Raw genomic sequence first — 15,916 nt, 5'->3', positions numbered from 1 at the left:
AAGGCATCTTTGTGAATGCCACCTATCACAGATATGCTCCAAGAAGAGCAAACACTCTCCCATTGCCTGCTTTAGGTGTCTGCTGACCTTCGAAACTCCAGTCTCCAAGCCCTGCTTGTTGCAAAAACTCATAAAAATCGTCCCCTTTCATTTTTCCATCCAACAGCTTTGGGGATGTGTTCTCCTTTTCATGACCCTGTGTGCTCCACTCTCATGTGCCTTTCTCTGTGACCAGGGCTCCCTCCCCTCTGCAGAATGCATGATTCCTATCTCCCCCAAATTCTGTTTCTGTACTTCTTGCCTTCCTCAATGTGGCCTCTTCTCTCCCTCTATTTGTGGAATTTGTTCTGTCTATCCTCAGGCTGATCTGTTAGGTGTTCAGAGTGATCCAATAGCTATCTAGTTTTGTTCAAGGGACAAGAGGAGACTTGGGTCCTCCTACCATGCTACCATCTTAGTGGTCCTCACTACGTACCCTTTGCTATATTTTTCCAACACAATTTAAGAACTCCTTATTAACACACTAGACACTGCATTACAATTATGGTTTTACTTGTCTCTCTGTCATAATAGCCTGTTTTTTAAAAGTAAGAATATGTATTATTTCCCACTACATCCATAACTTCTAAAATTGTCTCTTCACCAGCTAGGCTGCCAGTAAGCATTTATTCAATGAATAAATGGATGGGAGACAATGTGGTCAAGATCATGTCCATCCTACATTTTAGTATTAAAAACTTAGTATATGACCAGGGTTAAAGTTTAGTCTATAATAAGAAGACAATAACCTTATCAATGACCGAGGTTAAGGATCAGTTTGTGGTCGGGACAGGTCACTCTCTAGCCATGATTAGAAACTCAGACTACAGCCAAGGTTAACTTCAGATCTAGAATGGGTTAGAAGCTCAATCTGTATCCGGGGTTAAGTCCAGTACAAGGCTCCATATGTGACCAGTATGAACTATGTCTGGTCAAACTAAAGACCTAAGATATGTACCCTGTTCTGAGATTGAAAATGAGTATTTCATAGAGACAAATTCAGGCTGTGACTTTATCCTGGTTAATATTCTTATTTAAGTTCTCAAAGAACAATTAAAAAAAAAGAAAAAGAAAAGGAGCAAGCCAAGGTGCTGAAGCAGAGGTGCTACACAACCTTTGTCTCTTCAACTATGTGTTCCTACTCACCAGGTGCAGCGGCCAGTGGCCAACCAGTGCTAGATTCTAGCACTCCATGGGCATGCACAGAGTAGGGGCGGCTGGCATTATTCTTGAACACCACAGTTATGATATCACCAACCTCTCCTCTGAGAAGTGGACCTAATATATGCAAAAGAAGGGAAAGTCTCATTAGTGGAGTAGTGGAACAAGGATACTAAAGGCATTGAAGAAAAGGACATACATAGGAACTTCCTAGAATTAAGGGTTTCAATCATTAGAATTAAAATCATGAATGGTTTTATTTTTTTTTTAAATTCAAGAGCCCTTAAACTGATACTGGCATCTACAAGATGAGGGTACTTCAAGCAGATTGTGCAACCAATTATCCCTATTTTCCCACACCACGTCTCTATCTATCTATCTATCTATCTATCTATCATCATCTATCTGTCATCATCTATCAGTCATCTATCTATCTATAATTCATTTATTTATCTAATATTACAAGGACCTGGATAATTAGGGCTCTGTGGAATCACTGTCAGTAAGGAATGAGAGTTTGGCACAGAGTAAAAAAAAAAAAAAAAAAAAGGGCTCCCTGCAAGGGCCAATAAGTTTCTTCTTTGTGAGGACAAGAATGAGGAAACTCATTGGTCCCTACAAAAGTGAAGAAACTGCATCGATAATTAGACTGGGGTACAAGGGTAATACTGATCCCCTGTACAGTGTTTTTCTTACTCTTTGATGTTCTTAAGTTCCCCTGCCATTAGCATTTTTAAAAAATCTATCACTCATGCCCTCCTGGTGATGAGCATTGGGTGTATGCAACTAATGATATGCTGGCTAGTTGAACATAATAATAAAAAAATAAAAAAACATAATAATAAAAAATTAAAAATAAATAAATAAAATGTTGCAGAACTCATGAAAAAAAACTTATGGGATTTGGAGAACCACATATTAAATTTGTATGAATAGTTTGGGTTATGAGATGGGAAAGATGAATGCAATCTCCAACTGTGTTGATGATAAGGATGACAACGATGATGATGATGATGATGATAAAGCATCTAGAATAAAGGATAAAATTTCATGTTTTAAAAAAATTAAAAAATTAAAAAATCTGTCACTGTCAGAGACCCCTAGAGAGATTCCTCGAAAAATATAGCTCATGTTGCAGCATAATTCATGAATCCCCCCACTTTGATTGCTTATTTTTATGGCTGATTTTTAAATTATGACTATAGTTCCATTATATCATAAGGAAAAACTAATAGAAAGAAATAAAGAGGCCTTCTTGATATGACATTGCCTTCCTAGGAGCAGCATAAACCTCTAGACCCCAGGAGGAACTCACTTACCTAATATTCCCAAGTGTTCCTCTGGTCCAGTCCTTGGCTGAGGGATCTTGAATGTACCATCAGTGTATTCTCTGAATACAGCTTTCTTGTATCTGGAACCCAGGAGCCCATTCTGGTTGCTCAGGAAGATGTGACCATAACTAGAAGAATCCAAAGAGTGGTATCAGCACCTGGTCTTGACCTCTCATTTTCAAGTATGAGAAAGCTAACTCAGACCTAACATCATATCACAGACAGAAGAAAGAGAAGACGTATTCCTTCTAATGTCAGATTTCCCACCACATTGGCTGCATAACTGTAATAAAGATGCCAGATTTAAATATCCATTTATATTTCCTTGTTTATCATGATCCAGATTATAATTTGTAATATAATTATTGTGACAAGAACATGGGGAAAAGAATAAAAAACCCTGGGCTTTAGCTCTAGTCTTAGTGATGTCTCAGATGGAATTAGGTTGACAAAAGGACAAGGTACAGGGTGGAAGGAGAGCACAAACTGCTGCTGCTGATGGAGAGTAAGAAATGGGAAGAGGTAAGGAAGAAATGGAATTTTACAAATTCCCCCTTATGGGATGCTTTCCTGTTTACAAAGAACCTTATTATTTGTTTTATCATTTAACATTTCCAATAGGGTGATGAGGTAGGTGGAAGTAGAATCAGTGGTCCAGAAGTGACAGAACTTATCTTCATCGATACTGTGAGCCAGAAAGGAGCTAGCACTTGGATACAACTCTGTTGCTTCTTCCTTATTTCCTTCTAGTCAAGTTCTTTCAACTATACCACATCACTTTATTTATTTGTTTGTTTGTTTATATTTAAATTCAATTAGCCAACATATAGTACATCCTTAGTTTCAGATATAGAGTTCAATAATTCATCAAATTCCACATCACTTTAAAGATAAACAAACTAAGTCCCAGGGCAGAAAACTCACTTTCTCTAGGTTTCGGAAAAAGTTAGCAAGAAGACTTCAACATTCAACAACCAACATGAAAGACAAGAATTGCTAAAGAGTTGTGAGACCACCAAAAATAAATTGTAGTGGAAATTGCTAAACTGTACTTCAGTTTTCATTCTCCTCCCCTTTCTTTGTAGTAATAGAATCACCTAGGTATTAGCTGAGTACATGACCACTTAACCATGGATTATAGATTGTATTTTCCAGGCTTTATTTTTTAGTATAGTTGACATACAAAGTTACATTAGCTTCATGTATACAACTCAATGATTTGATAAATGTATACATTTGTGCTATGTTCACCACAAGTGTAGCTACCATCTGCCCCAATATATCTCTATTATAAAATCATTGACTACATTCCTTATGCTGTGCCTTTTATTCCATGACTTATTTATTGCATAACTGGAAGCTTGTATACTCCGCTTCACTTCATTCATTTTATCCAACCCTCCAACCTCTCCAAGTCCCAGACTTTCTTGCAGCTAGGTATGGCCACATTAATAAGTTCAGGATAATGGGTTATGAAAGAAAGTGATGTATACAACTTTTAGGTCATTACCTTACAGATACTGCTGCTTGCCCTGGGCTGCTTTCCCCTTTTGTGATTGCTGGGAATGACTACAACTAGCATACGCGTCTTAGTTTCAGAGATGAAAGAAAGTATTACGGGTGATTAGTTTACCTATTGGCCCTGGGCTGCTCATATTTATACTATTATTTGAGCAAGAAATAAAAATTCTAATTCACTCAAACTACTCTATGTTGGATTTTTCCTGCTATACAGCTTAGCCTGTACCTTAGTGACATTTTACCAAGTGACAGGTAAGCTTGGGGTGTTCAGTCCTTTGAGTAAGCCCTCTATAAAATTTAAATTCTCCTGTAGGTGCTACCGGCAACCAGAAGAAAAGAGGCAAAGATTAAGAGCACGAAGGTGTGGGTAAGGTCTTTTACTTCAGACCCACAGTATAGCAATATAGAAGAATCAGTGAGTTCCAGCTTATCTGCATTCTAGCACCTGTTCCAGATGTGCTGGTATCTTATTAGGTTACTTTGGATAAGTGTCTCCTTTTCTCAGTATTTCAGTATCTTCCTCATCTGTAAAATGGTACGGAGTTTCTGAAAGTGTGATCTCTTATTTTCTGAAGACTTACCTGTCCTTCTCAGACTGGTTGTGCCATTCCAGTTCCCAGCTCCTGTCAGGGCAATAGTCCCACTCCACCTCTTCTGCCATGATGTAGTAGATTCTTGAAGCTTGGTATCGTTGGTGGTCATTAGCTTGGCGGCCAGGACACTGGGAGACATTATAGACTGCTTTCATCCCTGATTCTCTGTGGCTGCCTGCCTGGCAGTAAATCTCAAACATCCCTAAGGAAGGAACAAAGAGCAAAACCTGAATCTGAATATCCCTGTGTAGCACCTAGGGGATTTCATGTCTCTTTCTAGGCATACTGTAGAGAGTGGGTAGTTTCAGAAAAGGTTCTTCTATGCATTGGATAAAAGATTATTATAAGTTTATTGAGAGCAGTGAGCACAGTGGTTAATAGCTCTGGCTCCAAAGCTACCTTGTTTAGGTTTAAAACTACACTCTGCCACCAAGATGGTCAACTCCTCCCTGTTAACCCAGGGCTTTCCCAGTTTTATCACTGGAAGTCCCATATCCCTCATGAAACTGCTCAGGTCTGAGCAAACTGGGATAGTTGATCACCCTACCTGACACTTGTTAACTATATGACCTTGAAGTAATTTTTAAGCCTCTGTATGTTTCAGTTCCTTTATGGTACAATGAATCATTTTACTTACTTCACTGGATTGTTTTAGAATTAGACACAATAATATGTACACATTGCTTAGCATAGTAAATTTTAATAAAGTTATAAATAAGTAAATAAAGTTGTAATAATTATTATTCCAAAAAAATGCATTGACCAGTTTTCCCTCTTTTTTACCAAGTAACAAAGAAATAAGGGTGTGGTTAAATAAATTAAAAAAAAAAGAAAAACAAAAAAAAAACAAAAACAAAAACCTTTCTTTTTTTCTTTTTTCTTTTTTTTATTATATTATGTTAGTCACCATACAGTACATCACTGGTTTCTGATGTAAAATTCGATGATTCATTAGTTGCGTATAACACCCAGTGCACCAGGCAATACGTACCCTCCTTACTACCCATCACCAGTCTATCCCATTCCCCCACCCCCTCCCCTCTGAAGCCCTCAGTTTGTTTCTCAGAGTCCATATTCTCTCATGCTTCATTCCCCCTTCTGATTACCCCCCTTTCTTTATCCCTTTCTTCCCCTACCAATCTTCCTAGTTCTTATGTTCCATAGATGAGAGAAATCATATGATAATTGTCTTTCTCTGCTTGACTTATTTCACTTAGCATTATCTCCTACAGTGCCGTCCATGTTGCAGCAAATGTTGAGAAATCGTTCTTTTTGATAGCTGAGTAATATTCCATTGTATAAATGGACCATATCTTCTTTATCCAGTCATCTGTTGAACGGCATCTCAGCTGCTTCCACGATTTAGCTATTGTGGACAATGCTGCTATGAACATTGGGGTGCATATGGCCCTTCTCTTCACTACGTCTGTATCATTGGGGTAAATACCTAGTAGTGCAATAGCTGGATCATAGGGTAGCTCAATTTTTACCTTTTTAAGGGACCTCCACACTGTTTTCCAGAGTGGCTGTACCAACTTGCATTCCAACCAACAATGTAGGAGAGATCCCCTTTCTCCACATCTTCTCCAACAATTGTTGTTTCTTGCCTTGTCCATTTTTGCCATTCTAACTGGCATAAGGTGGTATCTTAGTGTGGTTTTGATTTGAATTTCCCTGATGGCTAATGATTTTGAACATTTTTTCATGTGTCTGTTAGCCATTTGTATGTCCTCATTGGAAAAGTGTCTGTTCATATCTTCTGCCCATTTTGTGATTTGTTTCTTTGTTTCTCACGTATTGAGTTTGAGAAGTTCTTTGTAGATCTTGGATACCAGTCTTTTATTTGTAGCATCATTTGCAAATATATTCTCCCATTCCATGGGCTGCCTCTTAGTTTTTTTTTTTGACTGTTTCCTTGGCTGTGCAGAAGGTTTTTATCTTGAAGTCCCACAAGTTCATTTTCTCTTTTGTTTCTCTTGCCTTTGGAGATGTGTCATGAAAAGGTTGCTTTGGCCGATGTCATAGAGGTTGCTGCCTATGTTGTCCTCTAGGATTTTGATCGATTCCTGTCTCACATCGAGGTCTTTCATCCATTTGGAGTTTTTCTTTGTGTATGGTTGAGAAAGTGGTCAAGTTTCATTCTTTTGCATGTAGCTGTCCAATTTTCCCAGCACCATTTATTGAAGAGACTGTCTTTTTTCCACTGGATGTTTTTTCCTGCTTTATCAAGGATTAGTTGCCCAAAGAGCCAAGGGTCCACTTCTGGGTTCTCTATTCTGTTCCATTGGTCTATGTGTCTGTTTTTGTGCCAGTGCCATGCTGTCTTTGTGATCACAACTTTGTAGTAGAGCTCGAAATCCGGCATTGTGCTGCCCCCAGCTTTGTTTTTCCTTTTCAACAGTTCCTTGGCAATTCGGGGCCTTTTCTGGTTCCATACAAATTTAAGGACTGTTTGTTCCAGTTCTTTGAAAAAGGTCATAGGTATTTTGATCAGGATAGCATTGAAAGTGTAGATTGCTCTGGGTAGCATGGACATTTTAACTATGTTAATTCTTCTGATCCATGAGCATGGAATATTTTTCCATCTTTTTGTGTCTTCCTCAATGTCTTTCAAGAGTGATATCTAGTTTGTAGAATATAGATCCTTTACATCTCTGGTTAAGTTAATTCCAAGGTAACGTACGATTTTTGGTGCTATTGTAAATGGGATGGATTCCCTCATGTCTCTTTCTTCAGTCTCATTATTCGTGTATAGAAATGCAACTGATTTTTTTAATGTTTTTTTATTATATTATGTTAGTCATCATACAGTACGTCCCCGGTTTCTGATGTAAAGTTCGATGATTCATTAGTTGCGAAATACAGCTGATATCTGATCATTGATTTTGTATCCTGCCACATTACTGAATTGCTCTATCACTTCTAATAGTTTGGGAGTGGATTCTTTTGGGTTTTCCATATAGAGTATCATGTCATCTGTGAAGAGAGACATTTTGACTTCTTCTTTGCTGATTTGGATACCTTTTATCCCTTTTTGTTGTCTGATTGCTGTTGCAAGGACTTCTAGTACTATGTTGAATAATAGTGGTGAGAGTGGGCATCCTTGTCGTGTTCCTGATCTTAAGGGAAAGGCTTCCAGCTTTTCCCCATTGAGAATGATATTTGCTGTAGGCTTTTCATAGATGGTTTTTATGAGATTGAGGAATGTACCCTCTATCCCTACACTCTGAAGGGATTTAATCCGGAAAAGATGCTGTATTTTGTCAAATGCTTATTCTGCATCCATTGAGAGAATTATATGATTTTTGAAATTTTCATTCGGGATAAAATCTAAGACACTGATAGATTTGCGAATGTTGAACCACCCTTGCATCCCAGGGATGAATCCCACTTGGTCATGATGGATAATCCTTTTAATGTACTGTTGGATTCTATTAGCCAGGATCTTGTTGAGAATTTTGGTGTCCATATTCATCAGGGAAATTGGTCTGTAATTCTCCTTTTTGATGGCGTCTTTGTCTGGTTTGGGGATCAAGGTAATATTGGCCTCATAGAATGAGTTTGGTAGCTTTCCTTCTGTTTCTATTTTTTGAAATATCTTTAGGAGAATAGGTATTATTTCCTCTTTGAATGTTCGGGAGAATTCCCCAGGATAACCGTCTGGGCCTGGACTTTTGTTTTTTAGAAGGCTGTTTATCACTGACTCAATCGCTTCATAATTATTTGTCCTGTTAAAAAAATCAATTTCTTCCTGTTTCAGTCTTGGTAGTTTATAGGTTTCCAGGAAGGCCTCCATCTCTTCCAGATTACTTAATTTATTGGCATAAAGCTGTTGATAAAAGTTTCTAATAATCCTTCCAATTTCATTGGTGTTGGTTGTGACCTCTCCTTTTTCATTCATAATTTTATTAATTTGGGGCCTTTCTCTATTCTTTTGGATAAGTCTTCCCAGTGGTCTCTAAATTTTATTAATTCTCTCAATGAACCAGCTTCTAGTTTTGTCGATCTGCTCTATTGTAATCCTGGTATCTAATTCATTGATTTCTGCTCTAATCTTGGTCAACTGCTTCCTTGTGCGTAGAGTAGGCCTGTCCCTCTGTTGCTGCTCCAGCTTCTTGAGGTGAGAATATAAAAACTGCATTTTAGATTTTTCTATTCTTTTGAGTGAGGCTTGGATGGCTATGTATTTCCCCCTTAGGACTGCCTTTGCTGTATCCCATAGGTTTTGGACTGTTGTATTTCATTCTCATTGGTCTCCATAAATTGTTTAATTTGATTTTTAATTTCCTGGTTTATCGAGTCATTCCTGAGCAGGATGGTTCTTAGTCTCCAAGTGTTTGAGTTTCTTCCAAATTTTTCCTTGTGGTTGAGTTCCAATTTCAGAGCGTTGTGGTCTGAGAATATGCAGGGGATAATTTCAATCTTTTGGTATCGGCTGAGACCTGTTTTGTGTCCCAGAACATGGTCTATTCTTGAAAATGTTCCATGGGAATTAGAATAGAATGAGTATTCTTTGGTTCTGGGGTGTAGTGTTCTATATATATCTATGAGGTCCAACTCGTCGAGTATGGCATTCAAAGCCTTTGATTCTTTGCTTAGTTTTTGCCAGGGTGTTCTGTCTATTTCTGAGAGTGGAGTGCTGAGGTCCCCTACTATTAACATATTTTCATCTATATGTCTCTTTATTGTGGTTAAGAGTTGGCTTGTGTATCTTTCTGGTCCCCTGTTGGGGGCATATATATTTATAATTGTCATATCCACTTGTTGGATACATCCTTTAAGAATAATATAGTGCCCTTTTGTGTCTCTAACTGTAGTCTTTAGTTTAAAATCCAATCTGTCTGATAAGAGAATTGCCACCCCAGCTTTCTTTTGAGGTCCATTGGCGTGAAAGATTGTATTCCATCCCTTTACTTTCAGTCTGGATGTATCTTTAGGTTCAAAATGAGTCTCTTGTAGACAGCAAATGGATGGGTCCTGTCTTTTTATCCAATCTCCAACCCTGTGCATTTATGGGACATTTAGGCCATTTTCATTGAGACTGAATATTGAGAGGTATGATTGTAATGATGCCATGTTGCCAGTAAAGTCTTTGTTTCTATAGATTGTGACTTTCTGTTCTGTATCATTCTTGGGGTCTTTTTACCTTTATAGAACCCCCCTTAATATCTCCTGTAGGGCTGGTTTCATGGTTATGAAATTGGTCAATGACTGACTATTCTGGAAGGTCTTTATTTCTCCATCAATTTTGAATGACAGCCTTGCTGGATAAAGGATCCTTGGCTGCATGTTTTTCTCTGAAAGAGCTTTAAAAATGCCCCCCCCACCCTTTCTCTCATTCCAGGTCTGTGTAGACAGGTCTGACATAATTCTGATACCTTTGCCTTGGTATGTGAGTAATTTCTTTGCCCTGGCCGTTTTCAATACTGTATCCTTGAATCTAATATTTGCGAAATGCACTATGACATGTCGTGGCATAGGTTTGTCATGGTTGAGGTTGGGAAGGGTCCTCTCTGCCTCTTGGACACGAATTTTTGTTTCCTTTGCTAGATTAGGGAAATTTTCAGCTACAAATTGTTCAAATATCTCTTCTAGACCCCTGTTTTTCTCTACCCCCTTGGGGATGCCGATGATTCTGACATTTGAACGTTTCATTGTGTCAGTAATCTCCCTTAACCTACATTTTTGAGGGTGGATGTTTTTGAGTCCGGGTTCTATTTTAGCTTCCTGTTCTACTAACCCATCATCCAATTCGCTGATACATTCTTCTGCCTCATTCAACCTGGCCGTCAGAGCGTCTAGTTTTGACTGCATTTGGCTCATAGAATTTTTAATTTCTGCCAGATTCACTCTCATTCCCACCCTTAGAGATTCTATATTCTCATTAACATTTTCATTAATACTTTTTTCGAGTCTACACATCATCTTGACCATTGTTACTCTGAAATCCATTTCTGATAATTTGTTTACATCCATATCCATTAGTTCTGTGGCAGAGGCCACAGACTCATTGTCTTTTCTTTGCTGGGGGGGATTTCTCCTTCTTGTCATTCTGATGAGGAGAGGTTGCGGGGTTGTCCAGAGCCCAAATTATTGACCGGGACCCGGGCCATGTGCCCTTGTTTTATACGGATCTTAGGTATGTGGGCTTCTTGAAGTTTCAGCCTGCCTTCTGGGGGAGGGGCCTGCTGCGCTGATACTCACGCAACCCTCTTTGGGTAGAGTCTCCATGTCCCCTGCTTGGGGGGATGGGGATGGGCACACTGTGAGCCGGTATTTCCAGGCTTTTGTTCTCTCCCGTCTCTCCCTGTTGGTTTGCTCTGCCTCTTCTGAGAGTCAGAGCAGCAGTGGTGGAATCTCAGCCTCTGTCTCAGAACAGAGGGATATTGGACCATTCTCCCCTGATATTCTGGCCACTTTAACTCTGTTTCTGTTGGTGCTGCTCAACCCTGCAGCGTCCCGGGATGTGCGCCCCACACCCGGCGTCCCAGCCCTCACCTCTAGGACCGGCATGTCTCTTTCCTTTGTGTTTCTAACACTGTCAGCCGCCAGCCGCCAGCCACTCCCACGTGCTCCCGGAGCTCCCAGTCTCAGTCTGTTTCCAGTGAGCACACCGGAGCTCCGTTTCAGTCTGGTGGCGTGCGTTTCCCAGCTCATGGTCTCAGTCTGCTCTCTCACAGGTGCCGGTCCGCGAGTCCACCAACTCCTCCGTGTAGGTGGCTACCGCCTCCCGGCGCCCGAACGTGGCGGCTCCCTCCCCCTTCCGTTTATCTTCTGATATCTGTGCGAGGTCTCACGGCTTCCCGCTTCATACCTCAGTACTCATTGCTGGAGATGTTCATTTGTAGAGATCCAGATATATCTTCCTGCGTCTCAGGCTGATTCTGTGGATGTTCAGGCTGGTCTGGTACCTATCCAACTCGACTCAGGGGAGTCGCCGAAAAAGGGGTCCCCTACTCTTCCGCCATCTTAACCTCCTCTCCAAAGAAACCCCCTTCTTGACTACTGGGATGCTTGTATCAGAGTGCTTTGGAATAGCTTTCCCTCAGTTTTCTCAATAAAAATGGTTGGATATCAGTCTTAAATCAGGATTGTGAACCTACCTGGAACTGATATCAATCTCCAGTTTCTATGTCAAGGACATTAAGGCTCATAGAATGTTGATCAGGAGAAGTTGAGTTTCTTAGAACGTTTATTTTCATCATTGCTTCACTTGTTGCCCACTGCCTATCCCATCACTACAAACTTTTTCCTGGCTTTTTTTCCCCTGGTTTTTAAAGGCATCTATGAGCTAGCTCCAAACTATGACTCAGTCCCAGATTCAACCAGTGATCCAACTAAATTTGTCCCTGACTTCCCTTATCACGTATCTCCTTTCTATCTTGAATTTTCACTCATGTTATTGCTCCCTTCCTGGAATATACCTGTTCATACCTTCCACAAATATCTATAAGAGCTCACTCATTCTCCAAGACCAAATTCATGTTTCATTGCTTCCAGAAACCTCTCCATAACTATTCTGGCTCCCACTGACCTCTACATTTTTGACCTCTCTACTCTTAACACACTTTAAACCACACGTTAAGTACTAAGTGCTCCTCTCTTTACAAAACAGTATTTTCCACTAGTTAATAGAGTTTTTCAAAAAAAAAATCTACTCTTTTCTTCCCACAACTACTTCCCAACACTTCCATTTCTCTCCCACACTTCCACATCTATTCCATCTGTCAATCCTATCAGCTTTTCCTTCCAAATTACCCTTCCATTTTCACTCCCCCTCCCCTAGTCAAAACCACCATCATCTCTCACATGGAAAACTTCAACAGTCTCCCAACTGTCTTCTCTGCTTCTTCCCCTTCCCTCTTCAACCATTCCTCACACAGGAGTCAAGGCCCTCTTTAACAAATATGGTCCAGAGCACATTGCCCCCTTGCTTCAAATGATTCATTCATACACAGAATGCAATCCAAGCTCCTAACTATGGTCTATAAGACCCCACTTAATATGAATCTTGCCATGCTCATTTCATGTCGATCTTTTTTCTAGCTTACTAAAATCCAACCCTACTGAACTTTCACTCTGACCCTTGAGAAGCCATGCTTGTTCCCACCTTTGGACATTTGCACTTGTTGGTCCCTCTGAAATGTTCTGCTCAGAAATCTTTATATCACTCCTTCCTCCTCATTATTTAGGTCTCAGTGTAAATATCACATTCTTGAGAGGCCTTCCCTGAACACCCTTACTAAAGTAATGCCCCTATCATTTTATCACACCACTGTATTTTATTTCCTTCATGATATATTTCACAATCTAAAATTATCTTATTATTTTATGTATGTGTTTTGATGTGCTTATTGTGGATCTTCCCAGAGAGTAAGAATAATTCTATTTTTCACTGTTCTTCCCCAGTCTTAGCACATTGAAGGTGTGCAATAAATATGTTTTGAGTGAATGAATATGTATGTAAATGAGTGGTTGCATATGCTGCCCAAAACTCACAGCTCAGGGATTGGTGTGGAGAAGAAAGTTTGATGATCACTGAAGGGGATGAGAACAAAAAGAAGACATTCTGGGAAGTCATGTGCCTTTGGACTAGTTAGTATATCATCTAAATTTTCTCATATGGACATTATTGTCCAGGCCACTCTTTCAATACTCTTCTGTTTTTGGACTCTGAGTTTCCTCCTAATTCATTGACAAATTATTTTCTGTTTTCTTATTTTGGTTTCTTTTCCCTTGTACCTCTTAAATGCTGATTTCTGCTTTAAGTTTTATTTCCTATCACTTCGCAGCTTATGGACCTGAAGTATGAGAACACTCAAACTCGCTAGCCTGGACTTCCTCTCCAAACTTTACATTTCTACCCATAACTACCTACTTTGAAATCCACACCACCTGGATTTCACCAGGAACTTAAAACTTGACATGCCTTAAAATGAATACTTTCTACCCAAACCTTACTATCCTGCCCTTGTTTTTGTACTTGCTCTTTTGGTTAATGGTTATCACCATATATATGGTACACAAGTTGGAAACTTCAGGCATCTTTTCTTTTTGCTCAACCCCTCAGCAAAGTTCTGTAATTTCTTTCTCAAATATCTTTAACTCTAACCCTTCTGTCCATCCTTATTGCTTCCACCCATTGGCAGGCTCTCATCACCTCTTGCAATAGCTTCCTACTTTGTCTCTTCTTAAACCTTATTTCTCATTATTCCGTCACAGGGCTGCTATTAGCATTTTGCATGGGATTATTCTTCATTGTTTAAGACTGCCCTACATATTGCTGAAACTTTTATCATTTCTGACTCCTACTATCTAAATATCTAAATATCACCCCCTCCATATCCCCAGTCATTGTGACAACTAAAAGTACCTCCACACATTTCCAAACACCTTTTGGCATACCACCTTGAGTTGAGGGTCACTGAATGAAATCAGTTTGTGTAATTCTTCAGGCAGATATTGCTTCCAAGTCATTGCCCATAAGCTTCCTACTGCCTATAATAACACCCTCTTCACCACCCATCCGCGTTCTGTTCCTGGTGACAGTTTACTCTTCCTCAAATGCTCAGTTTGGATGCTTGCTTCCCTAGAAAAGCTTTATTACACAAGTCAGGCAGAATTTGTTATAGTTTCCTGTGTGTTACTATAGCTCTTGCCAAGACTGTATCATCATCTCCCTTTCACACTGTGAGCTGCCTAATTCATCCTCACATCACTAGTATATAGACAGTAAGTGGAAGAAAACAGCTATTATGTTTTGTGAGATTGTTATTGTAAAATAAAAGGAAGATAAAAAGAAGTGAGGAATAAAAAAGAAGGAAAAACAGAGAAAGACAGAGGAGGAAAGAAAAGATACTAATTGGAGGAAAAGGAAAAAAGAAAACAGAAGGAAGGGAAAAGGAAAAGAATTTTAAAAAAGAAAGAAAGGAAGACAAAAAAGAGAAATAAAAAAAGGTGGGAAATGGAGAGAAGAGAATCCAAAAAAGAGGGAAAAATCAAAGGAAGAAAGAAATGGGGGAAAAGGAAAAAAGAGAGGGGAGGGAAGGAAAAGGAGAAAGAGAAAAGAAGGAAGAGAAGAAAGAAGATAAAAGAATGGAAGAAGAAAATGAAAAAGAAGAAAAGACAAAAAGTAAGATGGAAAAAAATAGACGGAAGTAAAAGAAAGAAAGAGTGAATGAATGAAGAGGAATAAGAAACGAGAGATAAAAAGAGATAAGAAAAAGATGATGAAAGAGGAAGAGGAAATATGAGAGAGGGCAGGAAAAAGGAGCAGTGGAAAGAAAAGAAGATTAAAAAGGGGTTGGGGAAGAGGGGAATAATGAATAAAGCAAGCTCCAATGGTGAAAGAAAGGAAAAACACCCTAAAGGACTAGGGCAATTATAAATAATAAATTCTTCTCCTTGCTGTTGAGAACTCTAACATGAATTTGGTGGAAAATAACACATTACAAGCCCTAGCTTTATATCTGTCAATTTTCCTATCTATTAAAGCTCTAGTATCATTACTTCTATTGGAAGAGCTGAGGTATGTAAGATAATGTTTTTATATACAATTGTTCATTTCTATTAAATGTCATATAAACTTGTTAAAATTTAAAGCAAAGCAAAAAGAGGATTAAAAAAATCACCAGTAAACCCCCAGGAATCAAACATTCTTAACACTTTGCTACATTTTTTTCTGGATATTTGTTTTTCTAGTTTGTTAAACATAACTGTAAGCATCCAGTACATAAAATGTTGAATATTCATGGTGATGTTTTTAAGTCATCTGAAAAGCTGCCTAATTACATATGTGTATTTACCAATCCTCATCACTGGCTACTGCTTCCTTTTAGAATTCCAAAGCCAAATTCTGGTCCTGGCTTTTCCATTTGTCCTGTGTTTGAAGAGCTACTCCTAAAGGTCTCTCTCAATCTTAATTGGAGATCAAGCCCCCAAGGAAAGAATGAAGGTGACTTCAAATTCAAGAGATCACCAAAGGAGTAAGAATCAATAGGACTTGATGGGGAAGGGTTAAGACAGTAAGAAAAAATAGAACCAAGATATTTAAAATGAGCAAATCACACACACATCCATCCAGGTCTCTGTCTTTTCCTCCCATTAGTAAAGTAAATTGAGATTATCTCAAGGGGCTCTACCATTTCCAACATTCTATTACTCATGAACTCTTCATAAAGAGAAAAGAATTTGAAAGGTGAGAAAAATGCAAAGGTAAAAAGTCTGGGCTTTTGCTAATAAGAAAATTAAGGAATCTTGACCAAGAGTGAC

The 15,916-nt window shown here is 39.0% G+C and overlaps 1 protein-coding gene across 2 annotated transcripts in view; it reads right to left on the bottom strand.

The window, feature by feature from the left end:
* Nucleotides 1-15,916, bottom strand: part of HEPH (hephaestin) — a 95,146-nt gene that overhangs the window by 34,845 nt on the left and 44,385 nt on the right. For both annotated transcript variants that reach the window (XM_057312165.1, XM_057312168.1), the window contains exons 13-15: nucleotides 4,634-4,847; nucleotides 2,520-2,659; nucleotides 1,186-1,317 (exon numbers count right to left, since the gene is read on the bottom strand). In XM_057312165.1, coding sequence (XP_057168148.1) covers nucleotides 1,186-1,317; nucleotides 2,520-2,659; nucleotides 4,634-4,847 — 486 coding nt within the window. The remainder of the gene's footprint in view (nucleotides 1-1,185; nucleotides 1,318-2,519; nucleotides 2,660-4,633; nucleotides 4,848-15,916) is intronic.

Source organism: Ursus arctos, chromosome X (assembly GCF_023065955.2).
Source record: "Ursus arctos isolate Adak ecotype North America chromosome X, UrsArc2.0, whole genome shotgun sequence".
Lineage (NCBI taxonomy): Eukaryota > Metazoa > Chordata > Mammalia > Carnivora > Ursidae > Ursus > Ursus arctos.
The sequence above is the reverse complement of the archived record's forward strand: the minus strand, read 5'-3'. Positions and strand labels throughout refer to the sequence as shown.